The sequence below is a fragment of the Pelobates fuscus genome, chromosome 1 (genome assembly GCF_036172605.1).
Source record: "Pelobates fuscus isolate aPelFus1 chromosome 1, aPelFus1.pri, whole genome shotgun sequence".
NCBI classification, from domain to species: Eukaryota; Metazoa; Chordata; class Amphibia; order Anura; family Pelobatidae; genus Pelobates; species Pelobates fuscus.
Genome location: NC_086317.1, coordinates 388,580,705 through 388,606,091, shown reverse-complemented (window position 1 = coordinate 388,606,091; position 25,387 = coordinate 388,580,705). Strand labels below are relative to the sequence as shown.

General features: G+C 39.3%; 1 protein-coding gene across 1 annotated transcript in view; it reads left to right on the top strand.

The window, feature by feature from the left end:
• Window positions 1–22,997, top strand: part of ESYT1 (extended synaptotagmin 1) — an 81,843-nt gene extending 58,846 nt beyond the window's left edge. Inside the window, exons 15-32 of the mRNA XM_063426404.1 lie at window positions 640–711; window positions 5,426–5,512; window positions 5,630–5,779; window positions 6,232–6,366; window positions 7,839–8,015; window positions 8,795–8,877; window positions 11,127–11,175; window positions 11,867–11,956; window positions 12,043–12,138; window positions 12,302–12,373; window positions 13,813–13,899; window positions 13,983–14,129; window positions 14,382–14,569; window positions 15,531–15,629; window positions 16,622–16,741; window positions 19,394–19,499; window positions 19,894–19,943; window positions 20,967–22,997. Coding sequence (XP_063282474.1) covers window positions 640–711; window positions 5,426–5,512; window positions 5,630–5,779; window positions 6,232–6,366; window positions 7,839–8,015; window positions 8,795–8,877; window positions 11,127–11,175; window positions 11,867–11,956; window positions 12,043–12,138; window positions 12,302–12,373; window positions 13,813–13,899; window positions 13,983–14,129; window positions 14,382–14,569; window positions 15,531–15,629; window positions 16,622–16,741; window positions 19,394–19,499; window positions 19,894–19,943; window positions 20,967–20,988 — 1,830 coding nt within the window. The 3' untranslated portion in view covers window positions 20,989–22,997. The remainder of the gene's footprint in view (window positions 1–639; window positions 712–5,425; window positions 5,513–5,629; window positions 5,780–6,231; window positions 6,367–7,838; window positions 8,016–8,794; window positions 8,878–11,126; window positions 11,176–11,866; window positions 11,957–12,042; window positions 12,139–12,301; window positions 12,374–13,812; window positions 13,900–13,982; window positions 14,130–14,381; window positions 14,570–15,530; window positions 15,630–16,621; window positions 16,742–19,393; window positions 19,500–19,893; window positions 19,944–20,966) is intronic.
• The last annotated feature ends 2,390 nt before the right edge of the window (window positions 22,998–25,387 follow it).

The following is a 25,387-nucleotide window of genomic DNA, read 5'->3' as shown; positions in this document are numbered from 1 at the left end:
GTGAGATTTTGTTTTGTAGTTTCTGTTCTCAAGAAATCATACCATCTAAGGGGGAACAGCCCAAGGGTCTAAGCTAAGTTGTCTGTAGAAAATATAACTGATCAGGTTACACACCACACCCCAGAATCTGATCATCTTAGGGCAGCTCCACCACATGTGTATAAAAGTTAATTGCTCTCCACACATTTGACAACAGTTATCTGTTGTGGAAAAAACAAGTGGGTTAATGGGTGGAGCACATCTGCCCATGTGGTACAATTTGGATCAACATTTCATAAGATTGCTCCTGAAGTGTTACACAGACTGAAACCTTTTAAGCAAGCCTCTCTGATGTAATCCCAGCTCAGTAGGGTAATCAGGCCCTTTTTTCGCGTATCTTCCACATGAGGATATTTATAAAAGAACCTTACACTCTTCTGGCACTACGTAGGTAATGTGCTGTTTTGATTTATTTGGGTTTTTTCCCACCCCATAGTCTAAAACAGGCTAAAGTGTTTTTTGGTTTTTTTTTGTTTTTATTGCTTTTAAGATATTTCAAACCTAAAATTAATCAGGCATGTGTCTGTACGTTCATGTAAATTTTCCTTCTTAGAAGAATTTAGCTGTATTTCTTGATAAACTAGCATTTTCTCTCACCAGTTAAAGAAGGCGACGAAGTCCCCAAACCCCATGGTGCAGCTGTCTATACAGGATGTGACACTGGAGAGCAAGGTAAATAAACAGACCAGTAGCAACTGATAAGCACCAAAATTAGACACTCTGTAGTTGATCAGGACGTGCATGTTTAGGGCAGTATTTTTCCATTTTAATTGAAAAGTAACAAAAACCACAGATGACTTAGGTAGGCCACCTGCTTTTGTATTTATGCAAATAAATGAGAGTAAATACTTGCTTAACATCTCTAGCAGGGTTATCTGGGTGCTTGTTGACAAGCGTGCCACTCTGCATACATGGTAAAAACTCCTGGCTTCCAACCAAGCCGAAACATCAGAAACTACAGACTTGTACCTCCGAACAGTTTTGGATTCACAATTCTGGTTCTCTGTCAACAAACACCTGAGAATAATCCACCAAAATTATACAGAGCGTACCGGTATCCAAACCGTAACAATGGCATACAACAACTTTTTAGAGCAGTACCATTTAGGTCACCAAGTGTAAGGACTATGAGGTAGCAAAGTGACTGAGCCAAGGAGAGTACTGTTGCTTGAAGTGCAGATATATTCCTCATGGTATAAGCATATCGTGGGATCAATCTGAGCCATAGGCTCACAACTGTTCAAGGCCATTGTGCTGTGCCCTATTTCTGATTTATCTATTTATTTTATTTTTATTGCCATGCATTCTCTTTGGCCCCACTCATCCTTGTTTTTTAGCTTCCAGCATCAGCAGGTATTCATGCTCACTACTAGGGGACACATGCAAACCTTATTTCTCCATGTATTGCTGACAATAGTGAAGAGGAAAGGAACAAACCGCCGCTTATACTTATTGCTTTTACATCCTTGCTCATAACATTAAGTTTTTCAGAACAGTGCATCTCGAATTCTGAGAGTGCTGTGTGACTGTTTGTTTTGGTCGGGTTCCAAGTGTTATTTTCAGATAACAGGAAGTACACGGAATGATGATCATGAAAAGATATATAATTTGCTCTACAATACAAACACTGCATGCTTCTGTCAATAAACTGCCTTTTTTTCTGGTCATGCTTCATTTAAAGGTTTTTTTTAAATTTAATTTAAATTTTTTTTTTAAATTCTATTTATATAAGAAATATATGGGCTTCACAGCTGTTCTTCCTGCGCACCTAATACCTTCATGTTAAAATGTCAATGTTAAGTTGTTGCTTCTGTGACTCATACCGATCTGTCTGACAATTGTTATCTCACGTAACGACATTCATACTCATGTGTCATTTCTCTCTCTCTCTCTCTCTCTCTCTCTCTCTATATATATATATATGTAACCAACCATGCAGTGATATATCAAAACAAAATGTTTTCAATAAAAATAGATTTAGAAAAAAGAAATATACACTAATATAAAAACAGTTGTTTTTTTTAATTTTTTATTTTTGCATGACACGTGAAAAAGCACAACAGTAATGGTACATATCTATTCATTCCACATATTATCAGGTATTTTTATAGGCTAAGAACACAAGGTACAAACACAGTAACCATCCATGTGTTACCATTACACTTAAGGTTTGCAAAGTAGTAGTAATGGTTTTTAATATTAATTTCCTTAAGATAAAGGGAGATATGAAGAAAGGAAAGAGGAAGTAGAGAGAAATAAGTAGTAAAAAGGTGGTGGGGGAGGGGAGGGATGACTCTCTTTGATTCTGGTTATCACTCCCGCAAAATTTGGGCCTCCCTGTTGCAGCCAAGAGGCTGCTACTGCCATTCGTGCGGCCAGGGTGATTTTATGCAAAAGTTTTTGTTCACTCCTGGTTCAACCATCTATAGATCTGTAGCGTTACTTACCTTGTCCGGGGGCCGGCCGAGGTCCTCTGTTCCCGGCGCGCTCAGAGCGCCGATAACGGCGGGCGCTGACAGCGGAATGCGGTCACGTGTCCCCCCTAGCTTTGAGAGCGCGCCGCGCGTCATGAGCACGCTCTTCAAGGGGAAGTGGGAGCCGAAAATCAAAATGGTCTCCCATTGGCCCCTGTCACCCCACACTCCCCATACTCTCACATATTGGGGGCATGGATATGACAGGGGCCAATCAAGAATAAGTTGAAGGTATTTAAACTTACCTCTCCCTTTACTCCCTGCCCTATCGTGGTTTCTGTTTCAGTTCCCTTTAGCGCTTGTTGTGTTCAGTTGTGTTCCTTCGTATTGACCTTGGCTTTGTTTCTGACTACGTTATCTCTTTCTCCTTATCTGTTCTGTTTGCCGGCTTGCTGTTTACTGTGTACCAGACCCCGGCTAGTCCTAGTTTACGCTGTCTCTTTGTGCCCTTGACCACGGATCGTTCCTGACTCTGTCTCCTCTCATATACATCGAGTCCGGCCATTCTAAGGGCCGGTAGACGTATCTCTCCTCTGTGTTGTCTTTTGTCGAGTTGAATCCTGCGAGTTGGGGTATATTTTCGTTACAAGATCTATTTAGTAGATACAGCCAGGATTCTAGTTCCGGGGCCCTAGTGAACACCTGGATCAACAGATTCTTAAACAATTTCCAGAATCTTAGCATAAGTGGACATTCCCACCACACATGTAAGTATGTCCCCTTCAATCGACATCCTCTCCAGCAAACGTCAGTTTTGTGCATTCTAAATAGCTTTTAACAGGAGTTGTGTACCATCGCAACATGGTTTTAAAGGATTGTTCCTAGAGGGTTATGCACATAGACGTGTTATTGATAGCTTCCCAAATCTCCTGCCACTCAATGCCTTCTAGTTTCTCGCCTAGATCCCGTTCCCACTGGTCACCGTATGTGCGTCTACCCCATTCATTATTTTCAGAGCACAGGTGGGCGTAGAGCAGCGTTATCGTTCCTTTAGGCATCATTTTGGCAATGTTGTTGCTTTAATACTCATCCCCGTCCCTCATCCAATGCCCCTCCATCCCGCAGTAATACGTATCTGGTATGAACCATGGTTTGCTAGTGTGGCTGTAATTGCGGCACAGGATGCCCTCATCGGGTCGTAGACAAAACGGTGGGTAGGCCCATATCCCTCACCCGTCCCCATCCCCCAACAGTCCAGTCGCCAACCCCCCTAATACTACAGCAAGTAGTTAACCCCCCCCAAAAGCTAGAGTTTTCCCCAGCTAGCAACATACGATACCCGTTGAGGTAGTCAGTGCCCTCGCACTGCAACCTCCTGCCACTCGCTCGGCAGCTGGCATCATTCTTGCGGGGTCGCAGAAATATTAGGCAGGTTGAGAGGGGGTGGGAGGTCAAGGCCCAGGAATAAGCGCTGCGGATCTCCGCCGGGTGTGAAAACTTACACACAGGCATATCTGAGACCTACCAAGCGCAATGCTCCAGTGATGGCCTTCCAGTCTCGGCCGCGCTGGAGAGTGCTGAGCACTACGTCCTGATACAGGAATAGGTCTGTGCCTGCATGCTTGATGGGCCCTTCTCTGCTCTTTCGAAGCAAGGCCTCCTTCATCTGGAAATGGAGGAATCTGATAACCACATCTCTCGGGGCGTTGGCATCGGCTCTCCGAGCACGTAGGGCCATATGTGCCAGTGGCTGTCTGGGACATCCGGCAACAGGGGCTTCAAAATGGTGAGCAGGAGATCTTGAAGGGGGCCTTCATTATCCTTCTCTGAGAGGCCTTGAAGGCGTACATTATTTTGCCTTGATCGGTTAGCCATATCCTCCATAGCCAATTCCGTCTTGGCCATGAGGGAGGTGAGGCGATTTACGTGGGTGATCACCTCATTATGCGCCGTAGTGGTGTTTTACAGGTGTTCCTCCAGCCGCGCGCACGGTTCTTGTGCCGAGTGCGAGCATTTCGGACTGTAAGACCGCCGTTGTCTTCTCAATTTCACCGGCAAGGTAAGTTTAGACTTCAGCCAGCTTAGCCAGAATCTGTGTGGTATAACCAGAGGAGGGTTCCACGTTAGGAGCTCCACATGGTGGGAAAGCTACGACGTCATCTTGATTTTCTGTCGGCCCGAGTTTCTGGGCAGCAAATATGTCCAGCATTATGATCCCGGATTCACGTCCTTCTCTCGCGTGTTTTTTTGGGGTTCCTCGTCTCAATTTTCTGTAAATTAGCTTTTGTGTGCTTATTGCAGCGTGAGAAGAGCGGAGCTCCACTCAGATGCGTCCAGCTCTCTCCTCATGTCCCTGATCCACATGGGTTTTCACTTGACTTTATTCTACATAGTTATTCTCTTACGAAATGTTGCATCATCTTTGGAAAGCATAACATATATTCTACATATATTCTACCTCCATTTCGAAAGAACTTCAAGAGAAATTATTTAAGTATTTGTAATGTAAAGATCTGTTTGCCATATCTTCTTTCTGTTAATCAAACCCCCTGTAATGTGCAATCGCAAGGTTTATGAAACTACACCTTAGATCGTGCTACTCCTGCTTTGGATTATTTAATTAATCGAGTTTTTGCATGGCAGTTTGAAAACTCCACTAAAATTATATCAAGCAAAACTGAAAGATTCTGCTTGCTAATCTCCATGCTTGACCTCTAGGAGGTTTCAGGTAGATTCTGACCAACATGGTCCTTTTGTAGAAATATATTAAGACAGTACCTTACCTAGATCAGGGGATGGATTTATAGTATTGTAGTGTATGTTGACATGTCTTAAATCATGTGTGGACAACATCCATTCTACCAGTTTCTCCCTATCCTGCTGGTTTTCATTTAAATTTATATTGTATGTATAACAGAAAAACTCACTTACCAAAATCACTTACCAAGTCACATTGTGTCTCTTCCTTGCAGACTGTGCATAATACCAACTCTCCTGTTTGGGAAGAGCCATTCCGTTTCTTTATTCGTGACCCCAACCTGCATGACTTGGACATACAGGTGAGACTGGAAACACTGAGAACAATATGATTCTTTGTGTTCTTCAGCTTGGGCTACTCTGTATTGGTCTAATTGCACATAAGCATCTATTGTTTTTTGTTGTTGTTTTTTTCTTAGGTGAAAGATGATGATCGGCAGTTTTCATTGGGCTCATTGTCTCTTCCACTTAGTCGGATCCTTTGTGCTGATCAACTCACATTAGACCAGTGGTTTCAGCTGGAGAACTCTGGATCCAGAAGCAGAATCTACATGAAACTCGTTATGCGGGTAACAATCATAAACAAAGAAAGGAACCTGTGACATTTTCATTGACATTCACTACTGGCACCATTAACACTTCCTGCACCAAACTTCACCAAAAAGTATTTTCCTGTATTTCCTGTAATTATCTGTTTAGCCTCTTATTTATATGTTTTAAAACAAACAAACATCCAAGTATATTTCTTAGTGTTGTGCTTCGGACAGTCCGGACAATCGCCTTGCTAGGAACCAATTATTTTACTTGCCATGACACCACTTCTTGTCATGTAGAACGTTCTCTTAACGGTGGTGACCATTTTGCATAAAGTCATCTTATTTGTTTTTTTGTAATTTTGACTTGATCTTCCTATCTTATGCTGTTATTAGTTTTCAAACACATGCCAAATTATGTAATCACATACTTTCTATGCACCCCTTATCATGGAACTTTAAAATAACATTTTATGTTTGTGGAACAGATTCTTTATGTGGACCCAGCATATGTCCCTGTCGTGGAAACAGAGAGTCCTGGGATTGAGGCTTCAATTGGATCTAGTGTAGATTTGCCCCCAAGACCTGTAAAAACCAACCCTCCGGAGAAGTTTGCAACTGAGGTAATTTAATACCAGGTTATATTATGAGTTGGTATAGCTAAGATGTTTTGGAAATCCACCACTCATATTTAAAAAAAAAAATACTTTATAATGATCTGTTCAAGCACTACAGAGAGTTTGTGGCCTATAAAATTTAGAGAGAAAGTTGGTAGACTCTTATAATGTAAAATGAAGATAACATGGTGTCTGCCTAGAAAGACACAGTAATGATGATTTACTGTATCATTTACACAGCTACATTGTATGGATCTTAATTTGTAAATAAATGTGTTTTATTAAATGCAACAGATCTGTTATCCCACCCCCTTTGGATTCATGGGGTTATCCTGGTTCCACTGGAATGATCTCTGGCTACTGCTTGATAGACTCTCAGTTGAATTGTGTGTTTGTCCTGCTTCAAGATGGCAGCTGCACCTCACCCAATTTAAAGCTGGAGCTCATTCCTTCAGGCCTTTAACCCCTTAAGGACCAAACTTCTGGAATAAAAGGGAATCATGACATGTCACACATGTCATGTGTCCTTAAGGGGTTAAAGACCTGTGCAGGCAATTCTTGGCAAAGCTTGCTCTCTGGGTCTCCAGCAGAGCATCACAGTGGCTTACGGAGGTGAGGCTGAGGTTGTCTCTCCGACTCTGGTTATCCAATAGTTTAAGGCTTTGCAGCCACCAACCCTTGCCAAGAACCCCTTCATACAGTTCTCACACTTGGAGAGTCCACGGTCGGCACTGCTGGGAGTGTACACCAAGACGATCACGAGACCACGAGTTGAGCACTGTTTGCCATTTCAGTGTGGTCTTGGGGATGACTTGAAATATTGCCTGGGGAATGTGGAGTGTTTTGGCTTGGACTGCATGCCTTTTAGTGTTGGTTACTTGCTTCTAGCCGAAGCGTGTTATATTTGCTCCATTATGCGGGGCAATGTTTGATGGACTTCACCCCCCATGTAAGACAGATGTCGGGGACTATAATCTCATGTTGGTTCATTTTATTATTTTCAACAATTTTATTATTTCGGCAATTTTATACTCTTCCTCTGGCACCCATATATTGCTGGTCTAGCCAGTTTATGCAAATGCTGACTATTGTTATCCCCTTTCTTACCCAAAAAGAGTGGTTTTACAACTAGTGCAATTACTGCTACCAGAGTACTATATGAGATATCTTTGCACTACTTGTGTTTCTACTTTATTACTTTGCAAAATGAGATGTCCTTATCTATGCTAGTTCTGCCTATGATTTTATTTGTGAATGTTTTTTCTTTTACTGTATGACGGTTACTTGCTGATATTGCAATCTGTTGTCTCCTACCATCTCAATAAAAACAAAAAAAAGGAGGGTATGTACATTCATAAATTAAGGCATCCAGGAATAAGAAATAATGGGATTGTAAGAATTGTACACACTGTTTCATTGCATTGCTGTTCCAATTCTTTATTTAATCTTGTACCTAATAAAATTGTGCTTGTTTTCAGAACGTGATTCGCGTGTTCGTCCTCGAAGCAGAAAACCTGATTGCCAAAGATAACTTCATGGGTGGGATGATAAAAGGGAAATCTGACCCTTACACTGTGATACGAGCGGGAGGCAAATCTGTGCGTACCAAAGTGGTGAAGGAGAATTTGAACCCACGGTGGGACCAGGCCTTTGAGGTAACACACACACATATACGGAATAATGACCATTATTATTATTATTATTATTGCCATTTATATAGCACCAACAGATGCCATAGCACTTTACAATATTATGAGGTGGGGGATTTAACTATAAATAGGACCATTACAAGAAAACTTACAGGAACGATAGGTTGAAGAGGACCTTGCTCAAACAAGCTTATATAAACGAGTCTATAGGAGCTGGGGTGTAAAACACAATATGACAGGAAATTATCACTGTATACTTGCTCATTGTCCTATAACAGTGGTTCTGACACTGCCCACATTAAGATTTAAATGTAGTTGCACTGATTTACTGCAGTAAAGTCAACACCGGGAAAGTATTTTTTTTTTTTAAATGCTTATATTTAATTAATGGGTGGGCCATTGCGTGAATGTTTCCGTTAAGGAATAGGTATAAAAAAATAAAATAAGTAAATAAAACTTTAATGATGCAATGTACATAATTTGGGCCCTTGACCTAAAAAAAGTAGAGAAAAACTCTGTCCCATATTTAGTAAATATACTTTTAAAGAACATAACCCATATATGTATAACTTGCAAAAAGTAATACCTCTAAAAATGTACAACTTACCCACACAAACATAACTTTCCACATGCTGTGGGTATTCAGTTCTTTTGTAAAAAGATCGACTGGCAGCAGATCATGGGAGTTGGAATAGGCATCATTAGGCGATACTGTTGATGTGAAAAGGTGAAAATGTTAAAAAATTTGTAAATGTCTTAACCTTAAATACTTTTTTTATCTGCAGATACTGGTTACAGATATCCCCGGGCAGGACATTGAATTTAATGTGTTTGATAAAGATATTGATGCAGATGATTCCTTGGGAAGGTCAGTATATGCTTTGTGTATGGTATTATTACAATTTATGTGTAGTAAATAATGTATTTGGGATTTATTTTGTTTTGGGCACAAGCTGCTCCTGTGCCCCTTAATTAGGCATGGTCAGATCACATATATAAAATATCAGGGATTCGCTGTGTCACAAGCTGGATTGGCTTCACCTCAGTCAGTATTTACAGGCAGCTTCTCAGGATTTGCTTAAAAATAGAATAAAACCAAAACAATGCATTATATTATTATAGCAATTTAACTCCCACCATCCTTGGACTCAATACTTACTCTGTGCCTTGGTCTTTCTGGTGTTTATCAACATCTGGGCTCAGAGAATACATTCAGACTGAAGGATTTCTGGTCAGGGCGCCAACTAGAAGGTTGGCGTGGGTGAGCATTGTTACAGACTCAGTGATTTTAAATAATTTACATTTGGCACTGTACTTTGCAGTGTGCCCTTTTACTCTTCTGAGTGTAATTCTGTTTATTAAAGAAAATCCCCAAAATGCTCCTGTATAGCGGATACAGTGACAGTTTCCATTAATATTAATATGGGGTTTAATAGTGTGAGATACTAAAAGGTGCCAATGGCATGAGTCATCGGTGATTGATGCAAGTGGAGAGCTTACAAGTTCCAAATACTTGCTATATCTGCCATGTGCTTTGAAGTAGCTTTCCTTAATAAAAGAATGTAAAAAATGTCATTTTGTTGCCCCCAGGTAATGGGTTAGCTTTGTTTGACTTTAGTCTATGAGTACTAGCTTATCAGTTGGCAGTTTTTCAAGACAATGGTCACTTTAGAGCATATTTCATATAGATAAATATCCTGCAAACTATGAATTTTTTACACCAATCAGAAATTCTGGAGAATTGTAAACAGTATTTTAAAATATAGGACAAAAATAATTCTGCAACTTTGCTATTTTCCAGCTTGGCTATTTTGTCCAAAAAACATTGGAAAAATCTATCTGTAGTTACAATTATTTAAATAGCTCCTACATATTTTACAGCGCTGTACAGTAAGTAAAACAAGACAAACGATTTTAACAAAACACGTTTGACATACATGAACAGTTTGTGTGTCAGGCCTTTCATATGGAGACTTAAAGCCTAAAAGCGGCACTGTCACTATATAGGGACTTTGCGGAACGGTGCCATTGCCCCTGGGGTCCGGAGGCCAGGGGGGCAGGTAATGGTGAGCCGAGCCTTACTTACCTGAACCTGTAATGTGCTCAGCCTTCCTGAACACTTCCTGTACAGTGAGATCTAATGTTTACACTTCCTTTATTGCAAATTCTGTTTAATTTTTAATTTCTTATCACCTGAACTGTTAATAGTTTGCTAGGCTTTGTAGTAGCCTCTTCTATGTAATTAAAGTTCAAGTTACAGAGCAGGAGATTAAACCTTCGAAAGTAAGTGAGTATCTGATTGAAAATAAAACCTTTTTTCTTTGATGCAACATGTGAGAGTCACAGCCAGGGGAGGTATGGACAGAAACAAAAGTGATTTAACTCCTATATACCAGATAATTGAGCAGTGACATTTCAGAGGCATGACCTATACACAAAACTGCTTTATTAAGCTAAAGTTGTTTTAGTGACTATTGTGTCCCTTTAACAATGTGTCTTATAGCCTTACATATTTCATTTCTCCCTGCCCTGCATTTCTTTCTGTTAGGTTTTTACAAAACTATTTAAATAAGTTTTTTTGTTTTTTTAAAACAAACAAGTGCAGAGAGCTTTGGAATTTATTAGTACAATATTCATTATGGGTTTTAGAGCACTCAGAGGCATCCCAATCCGTATCCCAGTAAGGACTAATAATAAGTATATGTTTATGCACCTTAGTAAAATATTTATATTTAAAGACTACTGATATGAACCCTAATAACACACACACAAAAAAAACAATCATTCCAAATAATATTAGTGTAAATTATTTACATCTCCCCATTTTGTGTAACATTTCAGAAAGGGTGTATTTTAGCCAACCTAGAGTTAATAGTCAATAATAAATGTCCTGCAGCTGTGGTTCAAGCTCCCTACGCAGGCTCTCCTGAAAACAGCGACGTTCACAGTTTTCTATCATAAGCAGTTAGAAACTTGATGTGACAATGGAGTAATGTAATGTGATCTATTCTGTTTGCTATTTATTTACTTGCCCTTTTTTAAAGTTCTGCAAGTTTAATAACCGCACTGTTAATCTTCCCTTTGTCCCACCCCTCCTCCCTCTTCTTTCTTCACTAGTTGTAAAGTGAGTGTGAAAGACGTCCTGAAAAAGAAAACCATTGATGAGGTATTTATATATACATTTGTGCAGTTTCTTTTTTGAAAGGAGAAATACAGAAAAAAGCGCTAAACATTAAACGATTTGATTGTCCCCCGTAGCACTTTGTATATTATTAGATGCAAACTCACAATAGACGTGTTGATGATTTACTGCTATTTGTTTGTATTAGAACTCCATGTCATGGTAGCACCTTATTTATTCATTATACCCATCTGTCCTGCCTTAAAATGTAAACAGTTTTCATGTTTATTTTGTGAGTTGCTTGGCATGTTGCAGCCTGATTCAGTTCTATGTTTATTACTTGGCATCATATCTGCTTTGTTTCTTCAACTAGAAAATGTTTCTGTGCCATTGCTAAAAAGAGTCAATCTTACACTGGAATTCTGTTTACAGCTTAGTTATGGCTGACCCTCACACTTCCAAACTACATTCCACGTGATATTCGACCGGTCTTAATGCTGTCTAAGCATCATGGGAAATGTAGTTTAGATGATGCTGGTGTAACTTGCATATGAGGTGAACTATACACAGTGCTAATGTCCGTGAGCCTATTTATCAAGCTCTGTGCTTGTTAGGGCTGTGTTCCCTTTGTTATCACCACATTGACAGACATGGGTCTTAGTGCAATATAATTGTGTGTATTTTCTCCATATTAAACACGGTGTAACTCGTTTCTCTTGTGTGTTTCCCTACCCAGTGGCTGCCATTACAGGAAGTTAAATCTGGGAAACTGCATGTCAAACTGGAGTGTCTATCTCTAATTACTGATGCTTCTCAACTGGATCAGGTATTACATTTTCATTGCTTTACAGTATAGGATGGAGAAAGGTTTGTTCTTTTTTTCTGGTGTTGCTGAGAATATGTCTTTTTCAGGTGCTGATGATAAACAGTCTGTCTCAGCCTGCCAACGGTGAGGATTTCTCTGCCGGCCTTCTCTTTGTCTATATAGAGCGAGCAAGCAACCTTCCTGTGAGTTCTCATTAACTGTCTGCTGCCAAATACATTCTCTCCAGTCTGTTTTTTGTATGAATCATCTAACCCCTTTTAACTCCCATTTTATCATCTTTTTAAAATAGTGCCTGCATTCTCTTTATTATCTGACATATGTATTATAACATCTCCTTGTACACAGATACTGAAGGGGAAAAACCCACCAGCAGCAAATGCAGAGCTTACTGTGAAGAAAGTTACTTACAAGACCAAGGTACGATTTATTGATACTTGTCACCTTCATGACAGCTCAGAGTTTCAAACACGTTACAATATATAAATGAATATGGGTCTATTTGAATACTGTATACATCTGTTGTTTCATACAGTTTTTTTTTATTTATCTTCAATGCTACCTCTTTACATTACATTCATTCATAACATATAATATCTCATGCAGAGTAGACTCCAGTGTTTGTATACCACTGAAAAATTCTCTACAAATGACTCAGTCTAAGCAAATAATTACTCTGATATCTGAGCAATTATTTTTCTTCTTTCTATAAATGGCCTAATCTTTTACAGGACAGTGTACATGAATAATTTATAATTTTGTATTCTTGCATAAACAAGCCCCAACACCCTGTATCCAGTTATTCCTACCTAAACATGCATGAGAAAGACACATATATGCATACTCTATTCTTCTTTTTATTATTATTACATTTATAGGGCAGTGAAATTCTAAACCTTGCTTAACAGTTGCAAGCTAAACAAAATATTGTTTATCCACATTTAAATATAAACCTTTTTAAATTGGAAATTTAAAGATATGGAACCACCAACTTGTATGGAGTCCTATTCATTAAAGGGGCACTCGAAGTTAGAACCCACCTATTTTTATATACATTCTATAGATAATTCACTTGGACAAATATGCTAAACAATCAGTCCAAAATTGTGAAATACATTTCCAGGATTCACAATTCAAGTAGGTAGCACTTCGTAGACATGGAAATGATCAGCTAATTAGGGGTTTCTGGAATTTGTAGTTCTGTTATCCAATTATTACGCCCAGAAACCTATGAAATGCTTCCTGCTGACAAGAATAGTGTAATACACTATTCTTGTCAGCAGGACGCATTTCACCTAGGGTCTAGCAAGCTATTAACATAGCAGGGGATAAGAAAATCTTAATTAAACAGAACTTGCAATAAAGAAAGCCTAAATAGGGCTCTCTTTGCAGGAAGTGTTTATGGAAGGCTGTGCAAGTCACATGCAGGGAGGTGTGACTAGGGTTCATAAACAAAGGGATTTAACTCCTAAATGGCAGAGGATTGAGCAGTGAGGCTGCAGGGGCATGTTCTATACACCAAAACTGCTTCATTAAGCTAAAGTTGTTCAGGTGACTATAGTGTCCCTTTAATATACCACTTTACCTTAGATCTTGTGGTGTATCTTAACTTCTTCACAACTACTTGATGAATTATTTCCTTTAGTGCATTTGTCACTGTTCTGTATTGTCTCTCTTTCTTTTTTATACACATAGACAGATGTATAATTTGAGGATAAATACTACAAAAAAATGTAAACTTGTGCTGTGCTCAGTCTGGTGTAACAATAGCAAAACCTAAAAATACATATGGAAAAGCTAAAATGAAATCACAGGAGGATTGCTTCAGCATTGTTTGTCTTTGTTTTGTTCCTTCTCAGTCTGCCTCAAAGAGCACCTCTCCTGTGTGGGATGAAAGCTTTGTTTTTCTCATCAGGAATCCAGCTAATGAGACCTTCCAGCTACAGGTCAGTATGAAGCATGATTACCTGCATTAATTTGCTGATCACATTCTTGTGTATTTTTATTTACATTCAAAATTTTCTTGCAGGTTCGAGATGACTCTCATAATTCCTTGGGATCCTTCAACATGCCCATTTCTGATCTCTTGGATGCTGATTGTCTGACATTTGACAGATGGTTCAATCTGACTTCACCTGGACAGCACAGTCAGGTTCTGATGAGACTGCAGTTGAGAGTGAGTGCATGATGTTATTTTGTTATATAGATCAAAGATGGCTGAGCTTGTTATCCCAGATTTTTGAGACCTGTCTTTCCCATGATGCTCAGTCAGCCTAGTCTTAGCCTGGCCATCTCTGTTTTTATAAAGGCAAATGTAAAATGAATAGATGTTACTATGTCTATCACAAATATTTTTAAATGTTACAAATTGTAATAGGCTTTAAAGTTATATATTGTAACCTGATACTTGCATATCTCTGCCCCCTAGATTTTGTCCTCTCCAAATGTCAGTCCTGAGCTCCAGGCACTTAAGATTGCTTCATCTGATCATCAAAGACCCCCCAGTCCAAAGAAATTGTCTGATACTGACAACCCAATGCCTGCGTTTGATAGCAGTGACCTTGCATTTGCATCCTCCCCGGGGGATCTCCGTCAAAGACTGCCTCACTCTAACAGGTAAAGCCCACATTGGGTCATTATTACAACTGCAGGGATTTCTTTAATGTAGTTATTTTTCTGTATTCCTTATTTTGAATCCACAAGTTGCCTTAAATACACTTTCATTTTAGCAACTACCCCTCTAAAAAGACTAACAGATGTTTTTTTGTTTTTTTTCTCATACCATTAAATTGTGGTTTGTTAATATTCTGTGTGGTTAAACACATCCTTTAATCTGTAGGGTGAAAGACATTGTCCAGTAAATGTTGATAAGATGCCAATCATTTGCCTTTTCACTCTACTTGGGACACTTCACTACGCCCCTCTTTTCCACCTCCCCCCCCCCCCCCCCACCTTCTCCCTCAAATAATCAAAATTATTGTTTACTAGATATACACCCAATAAAAATGTATGCATTTAATTATCGGTTTGTTTTTTTGCAATGGGAGTATATCTAAAAACTGTTTGCAAAAGCTGCAATTCTCTTGTCTGGAGCCTTTGCAAGACTCCCCCTGCTGACCCAGCCCAGACTCCCAAATACAGATGGAATCTAAGGTGATCTCGGTGTTGGAGTCTGCAGAGATTCTGCTTTTATGTTAGGATGGTAATAGATTGTTAGTGCTGCTTAAAAAAAGATTATCTTTGAATATTATATAACGTTATGGTAACAATTCAGGGAGTAGTGATTGGAGACCTCCTTGTGAAGGGGGATAAAGGAGAATAAATGTAACAACCCCCTTTAGATTACCCTTATAGAGAGAGGGCAAAGCGAGGTAACTATGTACAACTGGCAGAAGTTAACAATGACCATAAAGGATAGGTAGGGGTATAAGAGGAAATATGGGTAACGGATGTATATGTACCTGTGCTCTGTTCTGGAAGGAAAGATACGGAGTATGGATTAGTTTTGATGAATACTTCAAGTTGCACAAATTAAAATTGATGTTATATAGAAATATTTGTATCCTTTCTTCCACAGCGATCCATCTTCCACAGACTCTCTCCTGGGACAGCTGAGGATGACCCTGTATTACCCTGCTAAGGAAGGGAGACTTGTAGCAGTGATACACAACTGCAGGTAATGCAAGTTAGTACAAGTTTACTAACAAACATAGGCTTCTTGTCACATGTTACACAACACATTGCAATCTATTCATGCAATCTGGTCTGCAAAACTAGCCATATGGTACCAGAGATTAGGATGGCATTATAGTCTGTCAACTGAAATGTTTAGATACATTTGCCAGCAGTTTGGCTAATTCTGTTGTAGTTAAATATCCTCTTCAAAGTGAAACCATGTCATTTATACTGGATATTTACTACTATCTATCCATATGCTAAATAAAAATGCATTATTCAGTAACTTGCCCCATACATAATACATCAATATGAATCCTGGTGAAAAATATTTTCAAGAAGGACCAACTTTTGAAGTAGTAGGATATACATTTCTCACTTGGAATCTCAGGACAGAGAATAGGCAATACATATATTGCAAATTGTTGTACATTATTATAGTTATTATCATTAGCATTATGATTGTCATTGATATAACACCAGTATATTTCAGTGCTTCACTATTATACAATGGACATATATAGCAAGCAATGTAAATGTCGATAGATACAAGAGTTGAAGAAGGCCCTACGCAAAGGAATTTATAATCTAAGATAGTACAATGCTCTGTATTCTAGTTCGAGAGTGTCGAGTGTGAGTCTTTCTCCACTACTAACTCCTAAAATAATTATGAGAAAATTATCTTGGTATAAGCATGTAGAGCCAGTTTTGGTTGGAAGGTAGTAGTGGGACACTTATTATATTATAAATACAAAGATCCAAACCCAAAAGTCACTGAAAAATTAATTTCAAAATGAATCCATTTTTGTAACATGATCACCACTTTTAACCCCTTAAGGACCAAACTTCTGGAATAAAAGGGAATCATGACATGACACACATGTCATGTGTCCTTAAGGGGTTAAACACAGAGCTTCTGACAAAAGAAAATTTAATGCGTGTGCACTCTTGACTAGTGTTTTGTATTTAATCTAATCAATGAATTTCTATCAGAAATCTAGGCCTCTCTTCCAAGGAACCTCCCGATCCTTACCTGTCAATGGTATTGCTACCAGACAAAAAGCGGAAAACCAGTGTGAAGAAAAGGACCAATAACCCAGAATTTAATGAAAAGTATGTCCATTTTGGAATTCATAAAATTGTATGGTTTATATATGTTTAACATGCTACACTAGTCACCGTGTGGACTGTCACTAAAAATAGGCCTGCTGGACATTTACATCACAAAGTAGCCCACTTTAAGAACCTGACTGTAGTGTGGTAGTGTTTGTGTAAGTGGGGCTGTATTACAGAAGTGTGTGAAAATTGGGATGTATTAGTGTAGTATAAGTGCCTGTGATTGCGTGGGTGTATTGATGTAGTGTGGGACTGTAGGTGAATGTGGGTTTTCATGGTGTAGCATTGAAGTGTGTGAATGAATGGTGTATGTGTGCATGAAAGTGTTGTGTAAGAGAGTGTAGTTATTGTATGTGTTGTTAATGTATGTTCACTTTTCTCCACCTACTTATTCTCTCTGTACCCATTCTCCTTTACCTCAGCACCCCCTACACTCTACAGCACTCCGTTCACACTACGCTCTTTCTCTCATTCACCCTACACCCCTCCTCCCTATCACTCTGCACCCTTCCTCCCTTCACTTTGCTCTGCCTCTCCCACTCATGCTGCACAGCCTCTCCTATTCACGCTGCACAGCCTCTCCTATTCACGCTGCACAGCCTCTCCTATTCACGCTGCACCGCCTCTCCTATTCACCCTGCACCGCCTCTCCTATTCACCCTTCACGGCCCCTCTCCCATTCACCCTGCACCGTCACTCTCCCATTCACCCTGCACCGTCACTCTCCCATTCACCCTGCACCGTCACTCTCCCATTCACCCTGCACCGTCACTCTCCCATTCACCCTGCACCGTCACTCTCCCATTCACCCTGCACCGTCACTCTCCCATTCACCCTGCACCGTCACTCTCCCATTCACCCTGCACCGTCACTCTCCCATTCACTCTGCACCATCACTCTCCCATTCACCCTTTGCCGCCTCTCCCATTCACCCTTTGTCGTCTCTCCCATTCACCCTTTGCACCTCTCCCATTCACCCTGCGCCTCCTCTCTCCCATTCACCCTGCGCCTCCTCTCTCCCATACACCCTGCGCCGCCTCTCTCCCATTCACTCTGCGACGCCTCTCTCCCATTCACTCTGCGCCGCCTCTCCCATTCACTCTGCGCCGCCTCTCCCTTTCACTCTGCGCCGCCTCTCCCTTTCACTCTGCGCCGCCTCTCCCTTTCACTCTGCGCAGCCTCTCCCTTTCACTCTGCGCAGCCTCTCCCTTTCACTCTGCGCCATCTCTCTCCCATTCATTCATGCAGTAGAAGATACTAAGGATAGTGAGGACATCAGCATTTGCATTCAACCATGCTATGTTGAACATTGTGTCATTGAACAGTTATCTCTGGTGCTGGCCTCTACAAAGTAAATGATAATGACCTTGACAACTCTTCATGGCAGCCCACCAAGCATATGCCTAATTTGCCCAATGCCAGTCTAGGCCTTCAGTTTAGAAACTCCAATGTTATTGCATAGGGACTTCTTTTCAAACTGATGAATAGGTTCCATTGAATGAATGGGCTCTTAATTATTATTATTATTGCCATTTATATAGCGCCAACAGATTCCGTAGCGCTTTACAATATTATGAGAGGGGATTTAACTATAAATAGGACAATTACAAATAAACTTACAGGAACAATAGGTTGAAGAGGACCCTGCTCAATCGAGCTTACATTCTATAGGAATCAACTTATTCTAACCGTAAATGGCAAAAGGATAGTGTCACATGTCAGGTTTTGACACAACCTGAAAGCTAACTAAAAGTTAGCTATGGTTGGCTACTAGTTTAAAAAAAAAAAAAACAGAATGGATTTTAACTTGTACTTTAAATGTATGCCTGACTGTCCTGATACAGTCAGATCGTACTATGTAAGTTAAATTAACCCCTTGGTGCTGTTTGTGCAAGTGAGGGCAAATGTTTAAGCACAGTACTTGGGGTATATCAGAAGAGTATGCATGCACTCATAATGCGTTTTGTAGCTGATGCCTAAATATACATTAGAATACCCAGAGCATCATAGGACGATGTTGTCATTATAGTCATGGAGATGCTGTGGAGGTCATTAATTTATACTTTATTCATTGCACTACTCACCCCAGTAGGTGCTTCAGTAGTGATGACTGGCATGAAAGAACGAGGAACCTGCTCTACAAGAGAAACGAGTGTTTCACTTTAAATGCCTTTCTACTTCATATGAAACCCAGTAAATTTTCTGTAATAAACCCTGTTATGTCTGTCAAAGCTAATTATTTTGACATGTCTTCTGATATTCAGATTCAGACTGATAAATATTTTGCTAAATATAGCACCGAAACTACTGTTAACTGAAGGCTGTGAAGATATATATTGTCATTCCCAGGATATATATATATATATATATAAATATATATATATATATTTTTTTAAATCATTGTATTCTAAACAATCAAAAATTGCGCTTCAAAATGTCATTATATACGGTTTCATTTATAAACATAATTGCGCTTTTTTTTTGTCCATAATGTACCACGTGAATAATTTTTTGACATGTCAATTCATAACCCGTAACACATTGATATCTGTGGAAAATCATTAGGAATCATTCTGTTGAGATTGTAATAAATGCAAACCACTTTCACTCTCTCCAACTTAATTAACCAATTTTACAAATACCTTACAGAGTTGAGTGGGAGGTGTCACTTGAAGAGGCGTCAAGGAAGAAACTGGAAATCTCTGTAAAAAACAGCAGGTCCTTCATGTCGAGCAAAAAGGAGGTGATTGGAAAGGTCAGTTTCCATGTTTCTGGGCCAAACACATTTCATTTGTGACAGATGTGAAGTTTCAAGTCATGGATGAACAATTTTGTTGTTTTTAATGTTTTTATTGGGTTTTTCAAATATATATTCATACAATATAATAATAAAAAACATATTGATAATACATAAGACTAAGATCTCCAAACATTGGCCATGGCTGATGGGAATCATAGGGTTAGAGATGTTTGACAGTAAAGTGTACTGCCTGTTATTGATTGCAAGCTGCTGCTCTGGCAATGCACAGGCCCAATTTTAAAACCTATATTATGGTACACAAATTATCTCTTACCGGTAAATCCCCTTAACAGACCTATCTAAGAGTAACTCTATCATAATAAATGTATGTTTTCCTTTCTCTCAACAGGTTCAGATCGACCTCTCCCAAATGGATCTCTCACAAGGCTTGAGTCAATGGTAAGTTCTTTCGAGACCTTTTCCTAAATAAACCAAGCTTGTCAAACACAGGGAGCTTTAGCTTGTGAAGCACACGTATCCAGCTGCAAGTTTCCAATGTGGTAGTAACGTGAAAAGTCCCCCGCTTTCCACTACAGATTAGGACAACTATTCTGGTGCCTGCATTATAAACCGGCACTATACAAGAGGCAAGAGATAGCGAGAGCTGAGAAAGAAATATTCAGTTCTCTGCTTCTTTTTCTACTAGATTTGACCCTCCATAAGAAATGAGTTAGGCTCCTCTAAACGCGACAATGAGATGACCGAAAAGAAATGTTGATGTTTGAAGAGAATCTTCATTTAGGCCCAGATAGAGTTTTTTTGTTTTTTTTTGCCTCTATCATATCCACAGTTTCTTCCCTGTAATGGTGAACATTGAACTAGCTCTTACGTTTCCCATACGGAAGGAAAGGAATACATTTTGTATTTAAGTTATGCTCCACCCCTCCAGATGGGGAGAGCCTGGTAAGTAGTAATAGTAAGGCATTTTCCATGTGACTCTATAGCAAAAGGTCAATAACCATCCTAACAACCCTCTCATTATATAATGCACCCAGGATGTATCCCAACAATATACCACCAGCAAAAGGAAACCATGCCTAATTAATTCTCAAAAGAGAACAAGTGAGTATTGATGGATTAAAAAAACACTTAAAATGCTGAGAGCCGCTTGTTCTCTTTTGGTATTTAATTAAGTAACTCGTTGCCTTCTCCATATGAGGCTTCATTTCACAAAGAAATTGAATTCTCTTTAATTGTTTTATGTCACCACTCTAAGCTTAGCAAATACCCTTCATGCTTCAGTATACTGTATATATCATTCACTCACCTGTGTCTTCAGGACAGAGCGTAGCCATTTATTCATAATGTAACACTCTGTTTTTAACCATACAGTAACAGTCTATATCGCCAGACATATAGAAACCACACAATCACAATAATATATATGGTATCACTGCTCTTACACACCGATTTTTAAAACAGGTACAACCTGAAGGAGGAATAAATGTGTATCCAAGCATTTTGGAAGAATGCAACATTCTGTGCCCAAAGGCATCTGTGCTAGAAACGCTTCCTGCAGGACTTGGCACCGTCTTTTTGTCCTATCCAGTCTCCTGAACCGAGCTTTTCCAAGGACGCTGTGATGCATCATTCTGCAGGCTTTGCTAATGGAAATTGTGTATAAAAGCAGAGTAAGGACATTCCTAGCACCACCAGATTTTCATTGGCCTTATTATGGAAAAGTATTATACATTCACCAGAGTTAAAGAACATTAATTTAAAGCCAAGCCATGCCTCCCCTGTTACCATCTCCTTCCATATTCATACACAGGAATCCGTTTCCTTTTTAGATGTGTGTGTATATCTACGTTCATTCACTCTTGTGTGTACAAAACAATCACTGATAAGATAATGTTGAAGCAGAGCTAAGTAACTAACATGAAGGATTGTATATGTAATCATCTGCATGCCAGGGGTGTTCTCAGCCTTCAGGGTCCATGTGGCTTAACATACAGCCATGGTACACACCTAGTGCTCTGTCTAGTGCCATGTAACATGATAATGATGTCTTTTGTTTGTCTGGTTCTTGCTTTACCAGAATACCTTCATTAATATTCCATCTATTGGTTATACACCTTTCTTCTGTTTCCGCTCAAAGTTCTTTTTGTGTGAGTATTTCAGTAGTAGAGAATAGTCAAGAAAGGAATCTTTATAGCCGCTACACAGAGTAGTTTGCATTATGCATTCCTATGCAAAATACGGGGTGTATTTATAATAATGTTCTTAACTGTTTCAGCACTGGACTGCTAACAGTTCTTAGGATAATCCAAAGTGTGTCATATATAGAGGGTGCCTTGATTTCTTACTGTATATTATTCAGATCTGAACAGACAGTGCAGTGATCATTTACTATTTTTTTAAGCATATGTTTTCAAATTTTATTACATGCCAAATGGTGTCCAATTACGTCCAATGTTTCTGAATAGGGAGTAAAAAAAATTCATATCTTAAAGGTTTTCCATATATTATTTCAGTATTGCCAGTGTTAACGTGCTGCTAAGAGAATTTTTACTGTTCTGCTTTCACAGCCATACTTGAACATTTCAGAAGCGCAAGGAGTGCAGTTTGTATACACTTGCCCTCCTATGTACGCCAATTTGTGCTCCGGTTATGTGCTCATGGTAACCTCCCTTCCTAGGCTGTCCAGAGTAAATGAATGTGGCCTTTTTAGTCTTTTGAACCAGTTTAGTGCCAGGAGCACAAAAATCTTGTCCCGTGAACTAATGTGATATTGTGTACCGCATGACTGTTCTAGTTGTAGCCATATGAATGTGAGAAAAGTCTTTATGCATAGGTAGGCCACAACACCCTGGCATTCAGACAGTTAGTGACTACTGCCCGGATAAAAAGTTAACTTTTTATCAGTGCTTACCAATCTTTGGCTTTTTTTTCATGTTATTATGCAGCAAATCGCTTAATTCTTCTCGCAATATGTAATATATGTGTGTATTCAATAAGATTCCATTGACAGGAATTGGCCATCACAGTAGCTAAAATAGGTCAAATATTTCACCAGTGACTGTTTTTCTGATTTAAATATACAATATATATGTATTAGATGTAAGTGTTCATTGTTCTCATCACAGCGCATCATAAAAAAAGTGAAATCAAATGGGAGCAACTGCCAATACTTTGGAACTGTGAACACCTCTACTGCAAAGTCTGTCTTTTTCCAAAAATTGTCAGAGCTTTAAAAGACCAATATAAGCCCATTTTTAAACCATTTTTTTTTTAAGTTTTGTATTTTTATATTGTATTTCTGTTTGCTTTTAGAATTTGTTTTTAACGCAATTGAAATCATGATGTTGAAATGTATACCTGTGTTACCCAGGGAGTACTGCAACATAGCATTTCCTCTGCTCACAAAACCTGAAATATCGCTGGCAATGGGCAGCTAATGCTTAATAAACGTACCACTACTTCATGGTATCCATTAAATGTCTGTCTCCCTGATTCTTATTGTATGTGTCTCTCTGTGTAGTCTGATTTATTTATTCTGGCTGGGGGAGACCTAGTCAATAATGCTCAATAGGGTGTTTTAAATTGAATAACAAATTTAGATGAAAAGAAGGTTGGAGTATCCCTTAAAAAACAAAACAAACAAAAACATGAATAAATGCCTGTGTCTTTATTCCACAATGAAATTTAGCATGCTTTTGCACACTTATGAACCAAATCAATACCTGCTAAAATGTGTAACTCATTTTATCTATATCTTAAAGGAACACTCCAAGTAACTCAGAATCATATGGTTCCCCTTTAAATAAATGCAAATAACATAACACTAGAGTCTGCTGTAGTGGTTATGGTGCCATGAGTGCTCAGGGCTGTCCCACTGTAATGCGAAAAATCGTATTGGTACAATTGTATTGCTGGGCACCTGAAGCTGCATCGATTGTTTCTAAAATTTCCCTGCAATAGAATCTGGTTAGCTCAAGTGCCTGAATAGGGGCCATGCCTGCCTCATCCAATGAAAATACCCAGGTTACTTGTCCAAACATTCTAAACCAGCTTGCCAAATTACACTTTAACAAGCCAGGGCACTCCTGGCACCATGAACACTGCTGTAGGCTGTAGTGGTTATGATGCTTGGAGTGTTCCCCCAAAAATAGAAATAATCACATCCTGGTTTTTAATCGTTTTTAAATACAAAGGATAAGTAAATAAAATGTTTTTGTGAAGTCTGAAAAAATAGCATTAAAAAGTTGCTGTAAGCATGAACCCACTGAAGACCTGCTTGTCTTGAGAAGGTGTTTTTGCCCATGTGTAGTATTGACTTTCGGAGCCTGTCTATCAGCCAGCACAGAATGAGAGTTCTGAACTGTGAATGCCAATTTTATCCACAAATTGCAGTCTGCAACAACACAACACAATACAACACACTCTTGCTTTGATATCTCTGCCAAAACCTTAACTGAGTTGGGTTCACTATATAGTGATGAGTGGCACAGGTGATGTAGATCAAATCAAGCGTTTGATTATTTGTCTATCTACTCCTTTCTAAATTGATTGTGCGCATGTCTTCTAGAAGTAAATTACACCGGACACATTGCAGGTTTATGAAGAACTCCAGAGTGGCCTTTATTGCAGGGGGTAAAACACTTATTCCATTAACTTCTGCTGTGTGGAGGTTTGTGGAGTAAGAGTTTATTTCTGGTGCAGGCCATCTGAAACATTGGAGGCATTATCTATGCTAAAAAGAGGTGATATTTTTAATTTGTATTATATTTCTTACTTATAGTTTCCCCATTAAATATAAACATCCACACTGCTCTATTTAACTTTATTCTGGAACTAAGCACCGCAATCTTGGCTCTGTGTCATTCGGTTTCATAAGTTCTGCCCTTGGATTGTGATGTAGGTTGCTGAATCATTTATATACATTGGGAAGTAAATGGAGCGTCACATTAAGAACGTTTTTTTTAAAGGTTATAGGTGATTTATAGGTGATTTTTAACATTTTATTCAATGGTATACTTTACAGAAAGGGGATGTTTTGTAAATATCTTTTTATTGAAAAGATTCTCAAAATAGTTGGCAAGAGAGGTTGAAATATTAAGAAACGCGCAGGTTTCAGATGAACAAATGAACAACGAAAAACAGAAACAAACAATTAGTGATTATTCAATCGAGATACGCAGATCTCATGTGTAACCATGGTAAGGGAGACACACAGGTCTCAAGGTAAGCTGAGTGTTCCTCAGAAAGCATGCTTATGTCTTGCATTGATGCACATTAGCAATTTCGATGCCCTTCCAACATGACCTGGCAGTGTTCTACTGGTGTGTAAGGCAAGTTTCGTGTTTGGGGAAGCATGTATACTGTAATAAATTGTGCGGGTGTAAGGCCGCGCCGGTCTCCAGTTTGTGTTCACACAACCCTGCCTACTGTGTGACTACCTGTTGCAAGTTCGTAGGCACCCTTGGTTATGGGTTCCCTTTCGGGTCTCTTGCCTCTACTGGGCTCCTCTCTGGGTGAGTATCCTAACCGGTCTCGCTGGCTCATTGTGAACGTCCGTGACTCTCCGGCTGCGAGTCGTCTAGCTAGGGTGGGATGTGTCATCGGTTGGTGGGCCAAGACCCTCTATGAGGACCTCCGTAGGGGATTTGTGGTCGTAGTGTTGTTCCCATGTAAGATATACGGTCCCTATGCCGGGCCCCGGGTTCGTGTCATAGTATGAATCTTTGTCGACTCTTCGGGGAAGCGTCACGTCTAAGGTCCGTCTAATGTGTCCGGTTTGCATCTGGTAGTTGTGAAGCGTTACTCGAGTGTTTTGTGGTCAGTCCTCCCTAGTCTTTTTTTTTTTATTTATTTTTTTATTTTTACCCCGTCTCCCCTTCCCA